The 23,227-nt window shown below is 41.3% G+C and overlaps 1 protein-coding gene across 1 annotated transcript in view; it reads right to left on the reverse strand.

Annotated features, from left to right (window-relative positions):
• Nucleotides 1–1,099: 1,099 nt before the first annotated feature.
• The window catches only part of LOC140738179 (cilia- and flagella-associated protein 54-like), a 127,722-nt gene continuing 105,594 nt past the window's right edge, over nt 1,100–23,227 (reverse strand). Inside the window, exons 30-34 of the mRNA XM_073065296.1 lie at nt 21,156–21,222; nt 11,788–11,988; nt 3,176–3,262; nt 2,484–2,603; nt 1,100–1,930 (exon numbers count right to left, since the gene is read on the reverse strand). Coding sequence (XP_072921397.1) covers nt 1,916–1,930; nt 2,484–2,603; nt 3,176–3,262; nt 11,788–11,988; nt 21,156–21,222 — 490 coding nt within the window. The 3' untranslated portion in view covers nt 1,100–1,915. The remainder of the gene's footprint in view (nt 1,931–2,483; nt 2,604–3,175; nt 3,263–11,787; nt 11,989–21,155; nt 21,223–23,227) is intronic.

Raw genomic sequence — 23,227 nt, forward strand, 5'->3', positions numbered from 1 at the left:
GAATAGAAACCGCCCCCCCCCTTTGGCCGGGAAGGATGAATGAAAATGCTGACCCACCCACCTTGACATAAGATGGGAATTGTCGAAACTACGAATACGAGTTTCTTGGAGGAAGGCAATGTCAGCTTTAAGTTGCTTAATATGGGAGAAGACCTTCCTTCTTTGAAAAAGATGATTCAATCCCTTTACATCCTAGCTCACAAACTTCAGTGGACTAACCATTATCAATTGTTAAAACATAAAAGGTAGTAGACATATATAAGGTCAGACATTGAAATAACAATTTGGGAGCAAAAATATAAACATAAATCAGTAAAATCAGGACACAGACAAGACCTGAATAACAAGGAAAAGCAATAAAAACATTGGATAGTGTTGGTACCGGAGAACCTACCCCACCCTCGCAACCCAAAACTAGATGGCTACCCAAAAACCAGCTTCCAGTTCCGTGCATTGACATAAGCTCTGTTTAAATAATATAGCAAAACTAGCTAATTTATGCACTACAAATCAGAATTGCAAACAGAAACAATATCATTGGAGAAAATATAAGACTTAATACGAAATAATAATTGAAAACTAATCTACCTGCGAGAAACTGTGAAAAAAGGGGTAAATTTAAGAGAAAAAAAAGAACAAAAGGGAAAAAAGAGAAGGGAAATTTTATATATAAAGAAAGTACATATATAAATGTACTTTGAAAAAAAGTGTGTGTGTGTGTGAGTGTGTGTGCGTGTGTGTGTGTGAGTGTGTGTGTGTGTGTGTGTGTGTGCGTTTGAATATGAGTCGTTTGAAAAAAAACAAGTCAGATACAATAAATTGGCAGGGTGACCTTCAGTAAAAACAAAGCCTCCGGAATAAACTGAGACCAATTATGGTTCTCAGTAGATAACCTTATTCAAAAGTAAACAAAGTTACACAGATTAAATCTGAGTCCACAGCAAAGCTTTTTTAATTGACCATTTAAGAAAATTGCACTGTCGAAAAGAACCCAACTAAAACCATTTATGGTTCTCAGTAGTTAAAGATATTTAAAGATACTCAAATAAGTTCTGAGTCCACAAAAAGACTTTTATTTTAGAAAGTACTTATCGGTCATTTTAGAAAGTCAAACAGGGTCCAAAGAAGTCAAAATGGCTGGGAGACCTTCAATAAACTTCTTGGCCTCCTTGACCGACTTAGACCATTTATAGTCCCCAGTAGTATGAGTAATTCGAAGATCGGCAGGATTATGGAGGGAAGGTTTGAATCCATGATTAAAGAGCTCTTTCATATCGGCTTTGAACTCGGCACGCATCTTCAAAACTTGGGGGGCATAGTCTTCAATGATACGAATGGTAAACCAAGGTACCTCTCCGGCGTGCCTCCATGATCAGAAGATTTTTCACCTGATATCGATGAAAACACAGGATAATTGGGCGTGCTCTAGAACCCAAAACAGCTCGAGGAGTAAACACTCTATGGGCTCTTTCTAACTCAGGTGGAGTCGAAAGAATTTCTTTCCCAAAGATCTCACATAGGAAAGAAGAGAAAAATTCAACGAGAGAGTCCGTTTCAGTGGCCTCTGGCAAACCGAGAATTCGTAAATTATTACGTCTGCTCCGATTTTCGAGATCCGCCATTTTGGAAGTAAGTTTGCTGTTTTGCTCCGTTAAGTTAGAGCAGAGAGTTTCCAGCTGCTGAACACGGCGCTTTAAATCTTTGGAAGTTAGGTCGATGCAAAATAATTGTTCGGCTTGGTCATCCACTCTGGCGTTAATCTGATCCAATTTTGACTCCAGCTGACTGATAGAAGCCCTAAATTCAGTCTTGATATCAATTATAATGTCCTGTCGATTCTGTTTCAGAATAGAGAGAATCTCGGCAGACAGAGATGTAGAAGCTTCTTTTTTCCCAGATTTAGGAATCTTTGTAGTCATTGTGAAATAGACTTATTCACATGCAGATAAGAAAGACAAATAAATTAACAAACTGAAATTAAAAAAAGGGAGGTACATAGTGCAAAGGTAAGAAATGTAACGGAGCAAAAGTTTGAAGTGACTATACAATTGCCATCTTACACATCTTACCCTACACAAATTTAAAACATTAGCAAACCTTGCAGAAGGTCATTCCCTCACCATCTTAATTGAAAGGTACTTCCTATGATTTTGAATATTATCCGATTCAAATTCAAATTTATTTAGTACAGTTCATTGAAACATACAGTGAAATGTGTTGTTTGCATTAAGAACCAACACAACCTCATGATGTGCAGGTTTGTATTCAGCACATTGCCCACAATGGAACAGGGTAAAGACTTCCAACCTTCTTAAGGAATTCCTTTTCTTTAGACTTTAGCCTCCAATCACATTGAGCAAACATAAACCTACCCCTAACACTAACTGCATGTTAGAGTGTTACCTCAAGGGGTAGATGCAAATAAAGAATACACAAAAATGCAAAAATGAACATGAGAAAATGGATATAAAATTGGGACATACCTTAGGCTCTGAGGGTCTGAAACCACCCAAGAGTAAATTTGGAATCTTTTCACCATTAATCAAGACATGATGTTCAGCAAAAGCTTCTGTAAAAAACCCCAAGTCTGCCAAAGCTCTCATCTGTTTAAAGTGGTTAAAACAAAAGAAATTCACTGCATTGAATAAACAACTGTACAATATACTAAACTGAAGCAAATTCCAATTCACAATGTTTCAGAATGGAGAAGAACCATCCTCTCTGAACAGAGATGGTAAACTATCAAAATTAATCATCTACAATTATTGTGATAGGGAATATGAATGATCCAATTAGGATTATTGAGAAAATAATGAAAAACATTTCACTTTTCTTCTATTTTATTTGTGTCTATTTGTTGTATAATAAATGAAGAAATCATTGTAAAAATATTTTACTGTCATTCATGAATGCTGAAAACTGAGAAAAGAAAACAATAATTTACCATCAAATTTTTATATATTTACTGATTAATGTTTTTCCCCTGTGCATCATAACTTGTCCAACCATACATATGAAATTGTGGACATTCAGTCATCCAGTTATTCTACGTTCATTTGGTTTCTATAATATAATCTGAAAACCTAAAGAAACTACCCTACTTCTATGAGAGCTTTATATTTACATTTTTAAACGATCTCAGAAAATACACGCATTGATGCCAGTGCTCTGTTACCTTCAATATTCTTGCTTCAACACTCTTCTGCACATCATGACAGATTGAACTAACGAAGTACTGGTACAGTGTGAACAGAGGTAAGGCCTGTCACATAAAATAGAGATACATGATTAAAAGAAGCTTCCTAAGCCAGACCAGCCATAAGTCATTTTGTACATGATTGCTAGTTATCAAAGGTTGCTTTAACCTATTATATCCTCTGCTAGTCAAATCATTGTTCCTGAACTCTGATATTTGTTCAGAATTTTTTTCAAAGATTCCTCATTTCCCAACTTTCTGTCAAAACCTTAATCTGTCTTTTTAATTTACTACCATACACTAACCCGCTGTTTATTTCGGGAATTTGTTCATTTTATTTATTCTAGATATGCATCTTTAGTTACTTACTTAGAATTACAAACAACAAAGGTTATTGCTTACTCCATGTAGACAGGAAATCAAACACAATAAATCAAATCATATTTACAGATCAACACATCAGGCATTTTACTTTTCAACCTTACAGTGGATCATACTGTACTTAAGGCTCCCAGAATTTTGTTGGTGTTGCAATATCAATGGTACATGACATGTTCGCACTTAATATTTTCTCCAGACTAACTTTCCTGCCAGAATCTCAGGAGCTGGTAAATTAATTGTGGCAATACACTGCTACAATAAAGGCAACTATTTGTGCATTACATTGTTCATTTAAGATAGGATTATTGGGCTTCTGTTTAGAATTGTCTGTTCATGACTTGCCCTTTGTCCTTCCTTCTGTTTGCTTTATCTGCAGTTCACTCTGCAGCCAGGGCAAAGTAACCATAAGCACACCTCCCACTGAACCAGCACATCAGAAATCATAGGTTCCTGATTAAACCTGTTTCCCAGGGCACAAATAACAAACACCAGAGGGCATATGTATTGAGTTTAGGAAGGGAAGTTTAGGGGAGACATCAGGGGTAAGTTTTTTTACACAGAGGGTTGTGGGTGCCTGGAATGACTTGCCAGGGATGGTGGTGGAGGCTATAACATTAGGGGTATTTAAGAGCCTCTTGGACAGGCACATGGATGAAAGAAAAATAGGGGGTTACGGGGTAGTGTGGGTTTAGTACTTTTTTAAAAAAGGAATATATGGGTCGGCACAACATCGAGAACTGAAGGGCCTGTACTGTGCTGTAGTATTCTAGTGTCTAGTGTTCTAGAGATTCTGCAGATGCCAGAAATCCAGAGAAAGAAACATAAAATGTTTGAGGGACTCAACAGGTACAGAAATATCTCTGGAGAAGAGTAAACAGTCTCTGTTTTGGGCAGAGACCCTTTATCAGGACTCTGATCTTTATCAGTACTGATGAAGGGCCTCAACCCAGAACATTGACTGTTTATTCCTCTCCATAGATGTTGCATGTCTTGCTGAGTTCCTCCAGCATTTTGTGCATATTGTTAAGATTCTTTAGATAAAGAAGTATATGATTTCCTTAGCTCACTGGACTTAATGGGTAACTACAGTTTTAAGGTGGTTGCACAGTTATATAAGACCTTGGTCAGACTCCACTTGGAGTACTGTGTTCAGTTCTGGTCAGTTCACTGCAGGAAGAATGTAGAAACTATATAGAGAGTGCAGAGGAGATTTTCAAGGATGTTGCCTGGTTTGGAGGGCATACTTTATGAGAACAGGTTGAGTGTATTTGGCCTTTTCTCCTTGGAGCGGAGGAGGATGAGAAGTGACCTGATAGAGATGTAGAAGATGATGAGAGGCATTGATCGTGTGGATAGCCAAAGGCTTTTTTCCCCAGGGCTGAAATGGCTAACATAAGGGGGCATAGTCTTAAGGTGCTTGGAAATGGTAACCGAGGGGATGGTAGGGATAAGTTTTCACACAGAGAGTGGTAGGTTTGTGGAATGCACTGCCAGTGGCAGTGGTGGAAGCAGATACAATAGGGTCTTTTAAGACCCTCTTAGAAAGGTACATGGAGCTTAGAAAAATAGAGTGCTATGCACTAGGGAAATTGTAGGCAATCTCCAGAGTAGGTTACATGGTCGGCACAACATTGTGGGCTGAAGGGCCTTGTAATGTGCTGAAATTTCTATGTTATATGTTCTAATACTGCATGACATGCTCTCAGGCGGTTGCAGATGAGAAGGATTGGTGATATAACTGACCTCATCATCTAGAGTTTGTGTACTTGTCCTCTATACAGTACTTGGTCGGGAGCAATGAGGAACAGTGCTGATGTCGATGCTCCTCATCAGTTTTCCAGTTTCTCAGCATGACAACCTCTGTTTTATTCTTGGTAACAGGCTTCTTCAGGCAAATGCAAGAGGTTAATGTGCAATCCAGCCCGACTCCAAAATGAGTTGGAGTAGAGATGGCTGCAAGGTGATGGTTATTTTGAAGAGATTTGGCTCTTGTCACCATTATTGGAAATGTACTTCCAAGGTGTTCATGTTCAGTACAGACACAATATTGAACACACCAGCTTGCACTGCCAGGGTAAAGTCAGTTACACATATAAAGCTGAAAATTTCATTACAACATAACACACAGACTAAGAGCAAAGTTAGCATTCTCCACCCTTCATACTAGGTCTGTGTGGGAAAACACCAACTCTGCATCCAGACTTTTAGGACCTGATGGTATCACTTCTGTACATGTTGAATCTTTGAGGTGTTGAACATGTGCAGCTGCAGAGAATCATGAACATACATTGAGTGGCCACTTTATTAGGTACAGGAGGTAAAGTGGACCCCGAGTGTAGGTTTTGTTAAATGGCTTGAGCATCCTCAGTCATGAACTTGATTACAGGTATTCATGAGGCTACAACTTAGGGTTGGGAACAAATTTAGAGGCGATCTAAAGAGGACCATTTTTCATCCAGAAAAAGGCAGGTGTTAGAGAGAGTGGTGGAAGCAGAGTTGCTGACAGCATTTTTAAGAAGTGTTTATGTGAGCACTTAAGGTACCTTGGTACAGAAGGTCATGGACCAACCACTGGTATATAGTTTTAATATAGATAGGTCTCCACTAGGTGGGGATGGATATGGTGAGCAATCAGATTATTGAGGAACAGATTTGCAGGCAGATTAGGGAAAGGTGCACAACCACATGGTTGCTGTTGTGGGTGATTTCAACTTCCCCAATATAGTCTAGGACCCCTTTAGTGCCTGAGGCTTAGATTAGGCAGAATTTATTAGGTACATCCAGGTCCAACTACAGAAGTGTCCATACTGGACCTGGCATTGTGAAATAAGTATAGCCAGATGACTGACATTTCAATGAGAAAAACATTTAGGGAACAGTGATCACAACTTTTTAAGTTTTAAAATAGCTGTGAATAAGAATAATTACACATCTTGCGGTAGAGTTTTAAATTGGAGCTGGGGAAATAAGGAGAATATTAGGCAGGAACTAGGGTAAAATTCTGATAAAGAAGTTAGAAAAGAACTCAAAAAAGGAACTAGGAGAATCAGAGGGAGCCATGAAAAATCCTTGACAAGTAGGATTAGAGAGAATCCTAAAGCATTCTATACAGGCATCAAGAGTAAGAGGCTAACTAGGGAGAGGAAAAAATGGAACATATGCTTAGAAGCAAAGAATATAGATGAGGTCCTAAATTAATACTTTTCCCCGGCATTTACCAAGAAAACTGTGGAGTGTGCTAATATGCTAGAGCAGTTTGAAATGAAGAATGAGTTAATGTTAGATTTGTTAAATACCATTACTGACCACAGAAGACAGAGGGTAGTGGTCAATGAGACTAATTTTGGTTGGAAGTCCATGACTACTGGTGATCTACAAGAATCTATATTGGGATTTCTGCTATTTATTATACATATAAATGACTTGGATGAAAACATGGATGGATGGGTTCATAGGTTCGCATACAATACAAAGATTAGTAGTGAGGTAGTTGGTGTATAAAATTGTCATTTTGTTGTTGATTAGCTCTTATATTTCATTGTCATCTTCATCAAACCATCTTCGTTTTTCCTGGTCTTGTATCCGATTATGTTTTTACAAGTATCAAGGATGGTGATCTTCAATTTGGTCCAGTGTGCTTCAATGTCCTCCGGGAGTCTTTCAGAAGGGCAACCTGGACATGTTGTACTTACGTTGTGTCTTTTAGGCTCTCAATGTTGAACCTGGGATGGCTCAGTTTATTTTACATTCTACTCTTCTGCATGATTTTGAAGGACAGATGGAGTTCAACACAGATAAGTGTGAGGTGATTCATTTTGGTAGGTCAAATTTGATGGCAGAATACAGTATAGTATTAATGGTAAGACTCTTGGCAGTGTGGAGGATCAGAGGGATCTTGGGGTCCGAGTCCATAGGACACTCAAAGCTGCTGCGCAGGTTGACTCTGTGGTTAAGATGGCATACGGTGCATTGGCCTTCATCAATCGTGGGATTGTGTTTAGGAGCTGAGAGGTAATTTTGCAGCTATTTCGGACCCTGGTCAGACCCCACGGAATACTGTGCTCAGTTCTGATCGCCTCACTATGAGAAGGATGTGGAAACCATAGAAAGGGTGCAGAGGAGATTTACAAGGATGTTGCCTGGATTGGGGGGCATGCCTAATGAGAATAAGTTGAGTGAACGCGACCTTTTCTCCTTGGAGCGACAGAGGATGAGTGGTGACCTGATAGAGGTGCATAAGATGATGAAAGGCATTGATCGTGTGGATAGTCAGAGGCTTTTTCCCAGGGCTGAAATGGCTAGCACGAGAGGGCACAGTTTTAAGGTGCTTGGAAGTAGGTACAGGGGAGATGTCAGGGGTAAGATTTTTTATGCAGAGAGTGGTGAGTGCATGGTATGGGCTTCCGGCAATGGTGGTGGGGGTGGATACGATAGGGTCTTTTGAGAGACTCCTGGATAGGTACATGGCGCTTAGAAAAATAGAGGGCTATGGGTAACCTTAGGTAATTTCTAAGTAAGTACATATTTGGCACAGCTTTGTGGGCTGAAGAGCCTGTATTGTGCTGTAGGTTTTCTATCTTTCTATGACACTTATAAGCGAATAAGCCATTGGTGTGTCCAGCCTTTATCATCACTGATCATGCCTCTAGTATTCTTTACATCTCTGCGATCCCTCCTCCAAAAAATGACATCATCTATAAGATGCCAACTCCTTGAATGGGGATGCATCCACAAGTTTTCACCTTATTCCTTTGGTGAAACAGGGTGTTGGTGATGGTCAGGTCATGTTCAGCACACTTGGAGACTAAGAGTGCTCCACTGGAGTTAATGTTGCCAACACATTCCTTCTGAATTGTGCCTTTCCAAGAGTCACCGTCCTTGCCAACTCTAGCATTCAAGTATACGAGAAGAATGACCTTATCTTCCTTGGGAATATCTGATAGTATGCAGTCTAGGTCAGCATAGAATGTCTCCTTAACATCTTCGGGTGAGTCCAGGTTGGACTGTAGGCACTCACAGCTGTAGCTATTTGATTGTTAGCAAACTGAAGGCACATGGTCATGAGATGGTCAACTGGCAATTTGGAGAGGTGACTGATGATGCTGTTCTTTATGCCGAATCCAACTCCATGGATTCTGGATTCATCTGCTTATTTCTCCTTCCAGAAAAAAAGTGTATCCACCCTTCTACTCCTTCCTCAGTCAACCACTTTTCAGAAAGGGCAGCAAGGTCAGTTTGGAATCTTCTCAGCTCTCGAGATATCAGTATGTCTTTCGTTGGTTTCGCTGACTCTAAGTGTCCGCATATTCCAGGCTCCAAAACTTTTGTTTCAGACCACAGCTTGGTTATCCCACTGGTCACGGTAATCCAGTCAGGAGTGAGGAAACTGACTATTTTTAGGGCACCTTTTCTGGCACCTTCCCCATGTGGGGTGAGCAGAACAGGTCCTGAATAGGGCTGTTCAGTCATGGGTGGAGGTGCCGAAAAGCTCTATCTGCCTCAGTCCATGAGCAAGACGACTGTAACTAATACCCATTGCCTATATGCCAGCTCCCAAACTTCACTGTCCTGCTCCTGTCACCACTTCCTGATTGTCACAGGGCTTTGCCCAAACTCTGCTGTTTTCACTGCAACCATTCTTCACCTCACAGGCCAAGACCTCCCACAAGGAATCTGAAAAGACTAGATACGGGGTTCTTTAACCTTAACAGATTCAAGGCAGAGAGCAAGGTGCCAATTGCTTCCATCATGGAGCTCTAAATTGCAGAAAACAATACCATCGTAGCTCATTCTGAGGAGGATCTACAATGCGAATGGATGCTTTTGCTAGAGCATATAAACTCCTGGGACTTGATCTAAACATCAAGAAAACCCAGGTCCTGCACCAACCTTCTGTAGATCAAGCTCCTAAACTTCCAACCATCCAAGCTAACAACATCACTCTGGAGAGCACTGATCATTTCCCATTTCTTGGCAGCCTTTACCTTCAAGAGTCACCATTGACCTTGAAATAAATTGCAAAATAGGATGTGCAAGTGGAGCTTTTGCCAGGCTTTTGAAGATCAGGTATCAAAACCAACACTAAGCTTCTGGTCTATAAAGCTATAGTCCTCCTCTCCTTACTATATGGAGTGGAGTCACAGACAACATACAGTAGGCACATAAAATACCTAGAAGCTTACCATCAAAGATGCCTTTGAAAGATTCTGAGAGTTTGCTGGAAAGACAGGCATATTAACTCCATCATGATTCAACACAACACAAGTTGTGATGGGTTGGCCACGTCATCCATATGTCTGACTCCAGCCTCCCTAAACAGCTCCTGTTTGGCCAACTCAAAAATACAAAGTGCACTACCTAGAGGGCAGAAAAAGTGGTTCAAGGACAATATCAAGACCTACCTGAGAAAGTGACACATCAACCTGAATGGAGGGGAGAAATTAGCACAGGTTAGGGAAAGCTGGAGAAGAACCGTCAATGAGAGAACTGCATGGCTCGAAGAATACCTACAACGTTCCACTAAAACTAAGCAGTTTCAATGCAACGAGAGGATGGGAAAGGCCAACCAGCTAGATCCACCACCACCTCAATGGCCAACACTGCAATAGGACTGGTGCATCATGAATCGGTCATCTCAAGACCAGATCAACCACCAGGAGAAGAATCATATGTCGAATATGAGTTATCGCTGAAGATGATGATAAGATTGTCAGAGGATACAGCATGATATAGGTCAGTTCTAGATTTAAGCAGAGAAATGGCAGCTGGAGTTTTATCTGGCCGATTGTGAGATGTTGCACTTTGTAAAGGGAAAGTACTGTTAATGGCAAGACCCTATACATTGTCAATGTATAGAGGGATCTTGGGATCTAAGTTCATAGCCACACAGGTTGATATTCACCCAGACATTTAATTGTGGTCATCTCATGATAGGAAGAACGCAGAGGCTTTGATGAAGGTACAGAACAAGTTTACTTTCTTGGAATAGAAGGCATGTGTTATAAAGAGAGATCGGACAAACTGGGTTGTTTTCTCTGGAGTGTTGTAGTTGAGGGGAGACCTGATAGAAGTTTAAAAGATTATGAGAGGCATAGATAGAGTAAATAGACAATATCTTTTTTCCTAAGTTCAAAATGGCTAATACTAGAGAGTACACACTTAAGCTGAGAGGGGTTAAGATTTTTTTACACATAGAACGCTGAGTGTGCTGCCAGGGGTGGTGGTGGAGGCAAATATGACAGAGGCATTTATAAGGCTCTTAGACAGAATATGAATGTGCTGAGATGAAGGGGATATGGACAAGTCTAGGCAGAAGGGATTTAACTAGTTTGGCACAACATTGTGAGCCAAAGGACCGATTCCTGTACTATACTGTCTGTCTTCAGTGTTCAATAACTGAAAGAGTACCACAACACGAGTGAAGATCAAATATAGGGAAGGAAGCCGAGTAGTTAATAGTGTGGAGGGATTATGATTTAGGGAGCAGGAGATGTGTCTTATGGCCAAGATAAGTTAGGGGAAAACAGTGCAGAAGATGGGAAATGTTTGAATTCAGAGCCTGGAGTGGGGGAGGGGTGCACTATGAAAATGTAAGCGCATTGGGCTAGGGCGGGGCTCCCAAACTTCTTTATGCCATGGACCTTTACCATTAATCAAGGGGTCCCTAGACCCCAGGTTGGGAACCCCTTGGTGAAGGAAATGCCAGATGTGACTTAATGGAAGTATCTTAAGGTCAAAATAAATATGTGAACTCGTTTCATATTTTGTGGGAGACAATCTGGAGGAGGTGGTTTCGGGGGATGTTTAAGTAGATGGTTTGCACTGTGGAAAAGAAAATCAAAAGGTTATCTTTATATTCCTGGATGACCTTAAAAAGCTGGAATGGAGAGAAAGATCCTAAAGTACTATTAAGTCCAGCCAGATCTGATTCATAAACATGTTGCCCACAAAAGATGTTCAAATCTACAGCCTTTGAAGTTAAAAGATACATAGTGTTTTCACTGCTTTTATGGAAATGGCAAAGAAATTTATGAACTTTGAAATTAATATATTTTTGTGATTTTTAAAAAAATACATGCAACATAAACATAAAACATTATTTTGTACAATGTTTAGTTGTCAATCTGACTCAATGAAAAGATTTCATACAGTTAAAAACAAAACATAGTCCTTTGATCTTTGCATATTATGACTTTTGGTAATTTTCTTACCAATAGGTTTTGCCTTGCTGCATGTAGTTCATGGAGCAAGAAGTTCAGACTTCCCACCACAGTACGTATATCAGTTCTGAATCGGTCTGAGAAAAGGTCAACCCCAGGAATAAGTTCAAGAACATCACAGTCAAATCCTATTTCATATGATGCATATTCACGGTCAGTTCTTGGGTGTGGAATAGAAGCCCTGAATAGTCCCTAAAGGACAAAAAGAAAGTATGTTTTGTTTAAAAGTTACCGATTTCATTTTACAATACTTACTGTCTGCATTCAATTTCCAGATTGCAGAACCATCCAGAGTGACCAGAGATCCTTTAGAAGTCATAGTCATAGAGAAGTACAGCACAGAATCAGGCCCTTCAGCCCATCTAGTCCTTGCCAAATCCATTTAAACTGCCTACTCCCATTGACCTGCACCAGAACCATAGCCGTCCATATCCCTACCATCCATGTACCTAACTAAACTTATCTTAAAATTTCAATCCAGCTCGCATGCTGGTAACTCACTCCACACTCTCATGACCCTCTAAGTGAAGAAGCTTCCCATCATGTTTCCCTTAAACCTCACTTTTCAGCCTTAGCCCAAGTGGGATTGTAGTGTCACTCAATCTCTGAGGAAAACACCTGCAAACACAAGGAAATCTGCAGATGCTGGAAATTCAAGCAACACACACAAAATGCTGGTAGAATGCAGCAGGCCAGGCACGTCTCAGCCTGAAACGTCGACAGTGCTTCTCCCTATAGATGCTGCCTGGCCTGCTGCACTCCACCACCATTTTGTGTGTGTTGAGGAAAATACATGTTTGCATTTATCCCATCTATAACCTTCATAATTTTGTACTCCTCTATCAAATCTCCTCTTAATCTTCTATGTTCTAAAGAATACAGTCCTAACCTATTCAATTTTTGCTTTGATCTCAGTTCCTCCAGACCTGGCAACATCCTTGTAAATTATCTCTGCACTCTCTCAACCTTGTTTACATCTTTCCTGTGTACGGGTAACCAAAACTGATCACAATACTCCAAATTAGGCCTCACAAACATCTTAGACAACTTCAACATGACATCCCATATTCTGTACATAATACATTGATTTATGAGGGATAAGGTGCCAAAAGATTTCTTTATGATCCTATCTACCCGTGACACTATTTACAACAAATTATGGACCTGTATTCCCAGATCCCTTTGTTCGACCACACTCCTCAGTAAGCCCTACTGTTCACTGTGTAAGACCCACCCTGGATGATCCTACCAAAGTGCAAAACCTCACATTTGTCTGCATTAAAGTTCACCTGCCATTTTTCATCCAATTTTTCCAACTGATGCAGATCCCTCTGCAAGCCACAATAGCCTTCCTCGCTGTCCACTACACTTCCAATCTTGGTGTCATCCACAAATTTGCTGATCCAATTAACCACATTATCATCTTTGATATAATGACAAACAACAAAGGAATCAGCATGGATCCCTGTGGCACACCACTAGTCACAGGCCTCCAGAGAGACAACTCTCTACTACCACTCTCCAGCTTCTCTCACAAAGCCAATGTCCAATCCAATCTACCACCTCATCCTGTATGCTGAGTGACTGAACCTTCTTGACCAGTCTCCCACATAGGACCTTGTCAAAGACCTTAACTAAAGTGCTGAAAGAGGAGGAGAGAGGAATATGTCTCTCAAGATTCAAGATTGTTTAGTGGCAGAATCTGGATAGAAACTTCAAAGAATGATCGATTGAATGTGGAGACTGAAGGAGTGGAAGGTAAGGTTCTTGCTCTATTTAGGAAGAGAAAGGTCAAGAGCAAAGGTAAGGACAATATATATGATGTGACTATTGACTGTCCTTAGTTAAGGAAGAAGGAAGATACCTGCACAGAATACGTCATTATCAGAGTAAATATGAAGGAGAAGGAGGAACAGGTAGATGGATTCATGTCCTTACAGGAGGCTGGATGGGAGGAAGTGTGATTAAGGCAGCTGTGAGTGTCTCCAATGATGCTGGTGATTAGCCTACCCCCTGACATGGAGGGTTCCTTGGATTTGCTAGTGTTAACTTCCACTTTCGTGAGAATACATTGGGTTGAGTTTTCAATATTTCACTTTTGAATAAATCTCACTACAAGCTGTTCATACAGCACAATTCCTGTTTCCTTGTCCTATCATATTGAAATCAGTCTTCCTCCACTTCAGGACCTTAATTTCCAGTAATACCCAAATTTCTCTATAACCACTTTCCAATCCACAGAGCTTGCCATCTCAAGATGCCACTGATACTCCAACCACTTACCAATTACAATCCCAAAGTTTGTTTAGTACAACTCCAATGGTCTATTTTATAAAACTTTTCTGGATGTAGTATAAAAACTCACCCTCATTTCATACCTAGGCAATTGTGGAACCACCATTACACCAATATTTTCACATTTCTGTGATGTGCCTCTGGTGAGACCACACTTAAGAGTATAGTGTTCAGTTCTGATCACCTCATTATAGGAAGGGTGTGGAAGCTATGGAGAGGGTGCAGAGGAGATTTACCAGGATGCTGCCTGGATTGGAAAACAAGTCTTATGAGGCAAGGTTAGCAGAGCTGGGACTTTTCTCTTTGAAGCATAGAAGGATGAGAGGGGACTTGATAGAGGTCTACAAGATTATGAGAGGCACAGACAGGGTGGATAGCCAGTACCTGTTTCCCAGGGCATGAATAGCAAACACCAGAGAACATATGTACCAAGTTAAGGGAGGGAAGTTTAGGGGAGAACAGAGTGATCTAGGAATAATGGTGCATAGTTCCCTGAAGGTGGAATCTCATGTGGATAGGGTGGTGAAGAAAGCTTTTGGTATGCTGACCTTTAGAAATCAAAGTATAGGAGTTGGAATGTAATGTTGCAATTGTACAAGGCATTGGTAAGGCCGAATTCGGAGTATTGTGTACTGTTCTGGTCACCGAATTATAAGAAAGATGTCAACAAAATAGAGAGAGTACAGAGAAGATTTACTGGAATGTTACCTGGGTTTTAGCACCTAGATTACAGGGAAGGGTTGAACAAGTTAGGTCTTTATTCTTTGGAGCATAGAAGGTTGAGGGGGGACTTGATAGAGGTATTTAAAATTATGAGGGGGATAGATAGAGTTGACGTGGATAGGCTTTTTCCATTGAGAGTAGGGGAGATTCAAACAAGAGGACATGAGTTGAGAGTTAGGGGGCAAAAGTTTAGGGGTAACACGAGGGGGAACTTCTTTACTCAGAGAGTGGCAGCTGTGTGGAACGAGCTTCCAGTAGAAGTGGTAGAGGCAGGTTCGGTATTCTCATTTAAAGTAAAATTAGATAGGTATATGGACAGGATAGGACTGGAGGGTTATGAGCCGAGTGCGGGTCAGTGGGACTAGGTGAGAGTAAGCGTTTGGCACGGACTAGAAGGGCCGAGATGGCCTGTTTCTGTGCTGTAATTGTTATATGGTTATATGGGAGACATCAGGGGTGAGTTTTTTTACACAGAGGGTTGTGGGTGCCTGGAATGACTTGCCAGGGATGGTGGTGGAGGCTAAAACATTAGGGGTATTTAAGAGCCTCTTGGACAGGCACATGGATGAAAGAAAAATAGAGGGTTACGGGGTAGTGTGGGTTTACTACTTTTTTTTAAAGGAATATATGGGTCGGCACAACATGGAGGGCCAAAGGGTCTGTACTGTGCTGAAGTACTCTAGTGTCTAGTGTCTACACATCAGAATCAGATTTCATGAACTTTGTTAACTTAGCAGCAGCAGTAAGGCATGATAATATAGCAAAAATAAGTAAAACAAATACATAGAACATAGAATAGTACAGCACAGTACAGGCCCTTCGGCCCATGATGTTGTGCCGACCTTTAAACCCTGCCTCCCATATAACCCCCCACCTTAAGTTCCTCCATATACCTGTCCAGTAGTCTCTTAAATTTCACTAATGTATCTGCCTCCACCACTGACTCAGGCAGTGCATTCCACACACTAACTACTCTCTGAGTAAAAAACCTTCCTCTAATATCCTTCTTGAACTTCCCACCCCTTACCTTAAAGCTATGTCCTCTTGTATTGAGCAGTGGTGCCCTGGGGAAGAGGCGCTGGCTGTCCACCTTATCTATTCCTCTTAATATCTTGTAAACCTCTATCATGTCTCCTCTCATCCTTCTTCTCTCCAAAGAGTAAAGCCTTATCTCCCTTAATCTCTGATCATAATGCATACTCTCTAAACCAGGCAGCATCCTGGTAAATCTCCTCTGTACCCTTTCCAATGCTTCCACATCCTTCCTACAGTGAGGCGACCAGAACGGGACACAGTACTCCAAGTGTGGTCTAACCAGAGTTTTATAGAGCTGCATCATTACCTCGCAACTCTTAAACTCTATCCCTCAACTTATGAAAGCTAACACCCCATAAGCTTTCTTAACTACCCTATCTACCTGTGAGGCAACTTTCAGGGATCTGTGGACATGTACCCCCAGATCCCTCTGCTCCTCTACACTACCAAGTATCCTGCCACGCACTTTGTACTCTGCCTTGGAGTTTGTCCTTCCAAAGAGTACCACCTCACACTTCTCCGGGTTGAATTCCATCTGCCATTTCTCAGGCCACTTCTGCATCCTATCTATGTCTCTCTACAATCTTTGACAATCCTCTACACTATCCACAACACCAGCAACCTTTGTGTTGTCTGCAAACTTGTCATGCCACCCTTCTACCCCCACATCCAGGTCATTAAAAAAAATCACAAAAAGTAGAGGTCCCAAACCGATCCCACTAGTCACAACCCTCCAATCCGAATGTACTCCCTCCATCACGACCCTCTGCTTTCTGCAGGCAAGCCAATTCTGAATCCACCTGGCCAAACTTCCCTGGATGCCATGTCTTCTGACTTTCTGAATAAGCCTATCGTGTGGAACCTTGTCAAATGACTTACTAAAAAATCCATGTAGATCACATCCACTGCACTACCCTCAGCTATATGCCTGGTCAAAGAACTCTATCAGGCTTGTTAGACATGATCTGCCCTTCACAGAGCCATGCTGACTGTCCCTGATCAGACCATGATTCTCTAAATGCCCATAGATCCTATCTCTAAGAATCTTTTCCAACAGCTTTCCCCACCACAGACTTAAAGCTTACTGGTCTATAATTACCCGGACTATCCCTACTTCCTTTTTTGAACAAGGGGACAACATTTGCCTCCCTCCAATCCTCCGGTACCATTCCTGTGGACAATGAGGACATAAGGATCCTAGCCAGAGGCTCAGCAATCTCTTCCCTCACCTCTTGGAGCAGCCTGGGGAATGTTCCGTCAGGCCCCGGGACTTATCCGTCCTAATATATTTTAACAACTCCAACACCTCCTCTCCATTGGAACTAATCAGGTGCCAATCAATATTAGGGAAGTTAAAGTCACCCATGATAACAACCCTGTTATTTTTGCACCTTTCCAAAATCTCCCTCCCAGTCTGCTCCTCGCTATCTCTGCTACTACCAGGGGGCCTATAGAATAATCCCAATAGAGTAACTGCTCCCTTCCTGTTCCTGACTTCCACCCATACTGACTCAAAAGAAGATCCTGCTACATTACCCACCCTTTCAGTAGCTGTAATAGTATCCCTGACCAGTAATGCCACCCCTCCTCCCCTTTCCCCCCCTCTATCTCTTTAAAAGCACTGAAATCCAGGAATATTGAGAATCCATTCCTGCCCTGGTGCCAGCCAAGTCTACAGTAAGTATTTTTCTGTACATCAAACAGATCAATTAAAAACAGTGCAAAAACAGAAGTAATAAAAATGTGAGGTAGTGTTATTGGGTTCAATGTCTATTTAGGAATCAGATGGCATAGGGGAAGAAGCTGTTTTTGAATCACCGAGTGTGTGCCTGTAGGCTTCAGTACCTCCTTCCAGACAAGAGAAGAGGGCATGGGCATGTCCTGGATGATGGTGAACTTTAATCATGAACGCCACCTTTCTGAGGCATCGCTCCTTGAAGACGTCTTGAATACTACGGAGGGTAGTACCCAAGATGGAGTTGACTAATTTTACAACTTACTGTAGCTTCTTTTGATCCTGTTCTGTAGCAAACCCCCCCCCAACATACCAGACAGTGATGCAGCCTGTCAAGAAGCTTTCCACAGTACATCTATAGAAGTTTTCGAGTGTTTTAGATGACAAACCTAATCTCCTCAAACTCATAATGAAACTCGCTGTCTTACCTTCTTTATATCCGCATTTGATGTGTTGGGACCAGATTAGATCCACAGAGATCTTGACACCCAGGGATTTGAAATTGCCCTCTTTCGTTTTCTGCTCCCTTTGTGAGGATTTGTTTGTGTTCGCTCGTGCTATCCTTTCTAAAGTCCATAATCAACTCTTTGGTTTTACTATTGTTGAGTGCAATGTTGCTGCGACACCACTCCACTAGCTGGTATATTTCGCTCCTGTATGTCCTCTTGTCTCCATCTGAGATTTTGCCACCAATGGTTGTATCCTGCTCCTGTACCTCCTACTGACCATTTGGAGGTCTCCAATGTACTTCCAGGAAAGTGACTGCCCCTTTTGGTTTCTAAACTTCACCTTATGGCCTTATTTCTGGGATATCTAACCACACTGCATCAATGGCCTCTCTGATTAATATTGCGAAGCTACTGGTCTTTTACATCCCCAGTGAAATGCTGCATTGCCATAGAGTCATAATGGATGTAATCAAGCCAAGGTGACTAGCAGACACCCTTCCATATTAATCCCAACATCCAGCACTTGCTCCATACCCTCTATGCCAAGGCAATTTCAGTGTTTATCTAGACACTTCCTATTTGTTGTCAGCAATTCTGTTTCTACCACTCTCTCAGGAAATATGTTCCAGGAACTCATGATGTGCTGGGTGAAGCAGGTTCCTCTCAAATCCCCTCTAAGTTTTTTCCCCCTTATCCTAATACTGTGTCCTCCGGATTTATCATCTCTGATGTGGGGAAGAATCTCCAGTAGTGTACCATATCCTACAATATATACCTCATATTTTAAATGTCTCAGTTACATCTCCTCTTAACTTCCTCTGCTCCAGGTAGTATAGACCTACCTTCTCCGATCTTTCCTCATAACTGAACAGTTCACCCCAATCAACACCCTGGTGAATTTTCTCTGCATCCTCTCTAGCCCATCACATCTTTCCAATAGTATGCTGACCAGAAATGCACACAGTACAAGTCTGACCATGATTCTATAAATTTGGAGCAAATCTCCCTGTTCTTGGATTCAGTGTCCCAACTAATGAAGACCAGTATCCCATATGCTTTCTTAACCATATTATCTGTCCACATTTGCAACCAACAAGCTACTTTGGAGTTCCACTTCAAAGTCTCTCTGCTCCTCAGTACTCGATGGAAATCCACCATTGTGTATGTCCTAGTCTCATCAGTACTCCCAAAAAGCATCTCCTCTGATTTATCAGGGTTGAACTCCATGTGCCACTTCTCAGCCCATTTTACTAAGATTTCACCACATAGACTCACTACTCCCTATACTATCAATAACTCTACCAATCTTTGTGTCAAGGGTGAACTTACTGATCACATCTCCTACATCTATATCGAAATTGAGCATGTGTATTTCAAACAGCAAGAGTCACAACACAGATCCTATAGAACACCTTTAATCACAGGTATATAATCATAACAATAACCCCCACCATCATTCTCTATTTTCTATTCCCAAGCCCATTTTGGAGCAAATTTATGAACTTGCAATGGTTTGCACAGGGATCAAACATTTTGAACCAGTCTCCAAAAGTCCATATAAAACAAATCTACATTGGCCATCCCTGATCAGTCCCTGCTTTTCCGAATGATCACTAACTTTGACCCTCAGTATTTTCAATAACTTCCTTAAAAATGATGTTGGGCTCACAGGTCTACAATAACCACGGTTTTCCTGCTGCTTTTCTAAGGAAGAGGTGCCACTTTTGTTGCCCTCCAATCATCTGGTTTCTTATTTGTTGTCAGTGGGGATTTGAAGATCTCAGCCAGAACCACACTGATATTTTCCATTTCCTCCCACAGCAGTCTGGTATAAATCTCAACTCGCACTGAAGATTTATCCATATAAAGCCTCCTTAAGGCATCAAGTACCACTGCTTTATTTATGGAGACTTGCAGTAGACTTTCACCTTCACCTTTGCTGGACCCTCCAACAACAAAGTCTGTTCACTTGTTTGTGAATACTGATGAAAAGAATTCACCTAGGTCCTCAGTGAAACCTTTTTGCTCCATTTTTTGTCAATAACCTGGTTAAGTCTTTTGCCACTAATATACTTATAAAATGCCTTAAGATTTATCTTCCTCTTTGCCTTCCTAATTTCATCTTTACATACTCTTGACAAGCCTCCCTTGTCTTTAGTTCTCCATACCTACCATGTGCTTCCTTTTTTTCTCTTTAAGTAACCCTCAATATCCCTTAACATCTAAGGTTCTCTGCATTTGTTAATCTTGATGATGGATGCTGCTTTTCTGTAACAGTGCTCCATGTAGGTGTGCTCAGTGGTAGGGAAGACTTTACCAGTGATGAACTGGGCTGTATCCACTACTTTTTGTAGGCTTTTCCATTCAAGGGTATTGGTGTTTCCCTACCAAGCCATGATGCAATTATTCAATATACTCTCCACCACACAAGTATGACATGGTGAATCTTTGCAAACTTCTACCGTGCTTTCTTTGTAATGGCAGTTACATGCTGGAACCAGAGCAGGTCCTTTGAAATGATAACACTGAGGAATTTAAAGTTGTTGACCTCTCCACCTCTAATCTCCCAATAAGGACTGGCTCATGGGCCTTCGGTTTCCTACAAAAATTGGTGGATAGGCCCAATCCATCACAGGTAAAGCCCTCACCACCTTTGAGCATATCTACACAAAACACTGTTGCAGGAAAACAGCATCCATCATCAGAGACCCCCAAAACAAGAACATACTCTCTTCTTGCTGCTGCCACCAGGAAGAGGGTACAGGAACCTCAGAACTCACACCACCAGATTCAGGAATAGTTACTACCCCTCAACCATCAGGCTCTTGAACCAAAGGGGTTAATTCACTAATCCATCTATTATGGATTTGTGGAGTATGCCTGCAAGAAATTGAAGCTCAGGGTTGTATATGGTGACATATCTACACTTTTATAATAAATTTACTTTGATTTTGACTTTTGAACTTCTCTTTTACATCCCCCATTGTCTCACTTGAAAGTTCTATACTCTGGGATATAGAGTTGCTAGGCCCACCCATTTTTCAACCACGTTTCTGTGATGTCAACAATATTGCAGCCCTGATTGCAGGTAATATAAAAAAGGGCATATAATCATAATTTACCTTAAAGAAAAAACTTGATAAGATACAGCAATTGATTTTGAATTTGAAGTCCGATAATGTAATAAACCTAAATCACAAGAACAAGCTATTATTTAACAAAAGACATGGTTATGGCAAACAGAGTGAAATACTAATAAAGATACAGGGAGTAAGTGAATTTAATTGGAGCTTTTTTATGTATATAAATATATTCCTTCATTTATAAACATGTGAAAAGAACTATACCTAACTGTGTTCATTATTCAAATTCATTCAGCCAGTAGTTACAGTATATAAAAGTCAATACAAAAAATTTACTTTCAAAACAGTATAGGTAGACAAAAAGAAAACAAAGAACTACAATCCTATCAGCCTGATAATGGCAGTCAAGACAATGGCAGAAACTTACACAAAGGGTTGAATTCAAGAAAGTATTAATAGATTTGATTAGAGTCAATGTGGATTTAGGAAAGGGAACTCATATCATTGGGAGTAGATGACTGGATGCAGTGCATTTGGATTATTTGAAGGCTTTCAACAATGCTCCTCACAGGAGGATGGTAGACAAGGTTAGTGCACATGCAACTTTGGGTAACCCTTAACCCCTTTACCAATTTACAATGACCAAATAACATACTGGGAGGGAACTGGAGCACCTAGAGGAAACCAATGCAGAACATCAAAAAAACTCTTTTCAGGAGGCACTGGAATTGAACTCCAAATGGTTCGAGCTGTAATGGCGTCATGCTAACCGCTATGTTACCATAGTGCCTTATGCCAGGCAACGATTAAGGAAGAGATTGTCAAGTTTAATTTCAAGATTAATTATCATTCAACCGTACACATGAATACAGCCAAATGAAACAGCGTTCATCCAGGTCCAAGATGCAAAACACAGTACCAACATTCATAAATAGCACACAGCCCATAGCACATGTTACTGACGTTTAGTGGCAAATATCCCACAATATCCTGATCATTAGCCAATGACTTATCTGCAACAACTGTATAAGAGAAGGCTCGAGGCTGGCTATTCTTAAGTCACTTCCTCAAAGCCATTACATCTACAAGGCATATTCAAAATGCTGGAATGCTCTCCATTAGCTGAAACAACATCCAAGCTAAAGCAATTAATTCATTGGGCACCCAATCTAGCACCTTCCACTACTGCCATACCATTGCCATAGACTGCACTATTAAAACAAGCACTACAGCAGATCTTACAGGCCTCTTAAACAGCACAATTCAGCCTCTCAATATCTACCCCACCCCCAGGGAAGCAGTCTTATGCAAACAGCACTGTCTTGAAGTTCCATTACAAACCGACCTGACTGAAAATTTCCTCATTAAAAATTGGTTAAAATCCTACCAAAATGAACTGTGAGAATAAATGTTACAGAAGTACAATGTTGTAGCTAGAACAGCTGCAGTGACAAGAGTCTAATCCTGACTTCTGGTGCTGTGTTTGTGGAGTAAACAACATATTTCCAAGATGGCGGCGCGACGCAGCTTACAGCAGCCACTCCGGAGCTGATTATCTGTTATTTGTGAAGTGGGGTGCTGTGCGCAATCATAATCGATTGAAAACAGATGTGGGAGCACGAAGGAACATCGAGAAATCTCCAGGAAGACCTTCTTCATTGCTGCTGCTGCTGTGAGGTCCGGGACTCTGCTGGGAAGAACAGGCCCCCAGTCCTTGGGGTTGCGTTGCCGATGGCCGTTGGCGGGGCCGTCTTAATACACTCGGCAGAGGATGGTGCTCGGAGAAGCTGTGCCGGAGGGGATGGTTGTCGGCTCGGAGGTTCGACGGACTCGGAGGCTGCTGCGGTCAGGTCGCTTTCGGTGTGTGCTGCGTCTGCGAGGCTGAGTCAGGCGGCTCCGTGGAAGTCCATAGCAGGGGTATTCCCTTCTGCCGCTGGCGTGGGATGGCGAGTCTGTCGGGACCCTGGGGACTTGTGAAAACTGTGTGGTGATTTCTTTTGAACTTACAGTCCTTTAACATCTTTGGACTATTTTTACTGTGCCCATGGTCTGTTTTTTTATCAATTATGCTATTGTTTGCACTGTTGTAACTATGTGGTTTTGTGCAGGTC

The sequence above is a fragment of the Hemitrygon akajei genome, chromosome 14, assembly GCF_048418815.1.
Source record: "Hemitrygon akajei chromosome 14, sHemAka1.3, whole genome shotgun sequence".
In the NCBI taxonomy this organism is placed as follows: domain Eukaryota; kingdom Metazoa; phylum Chordata; class Chondrichthyes; order Myliobatiformes; family Dasyatidae; genus Hemitrygon; species Hemitrygon akajei.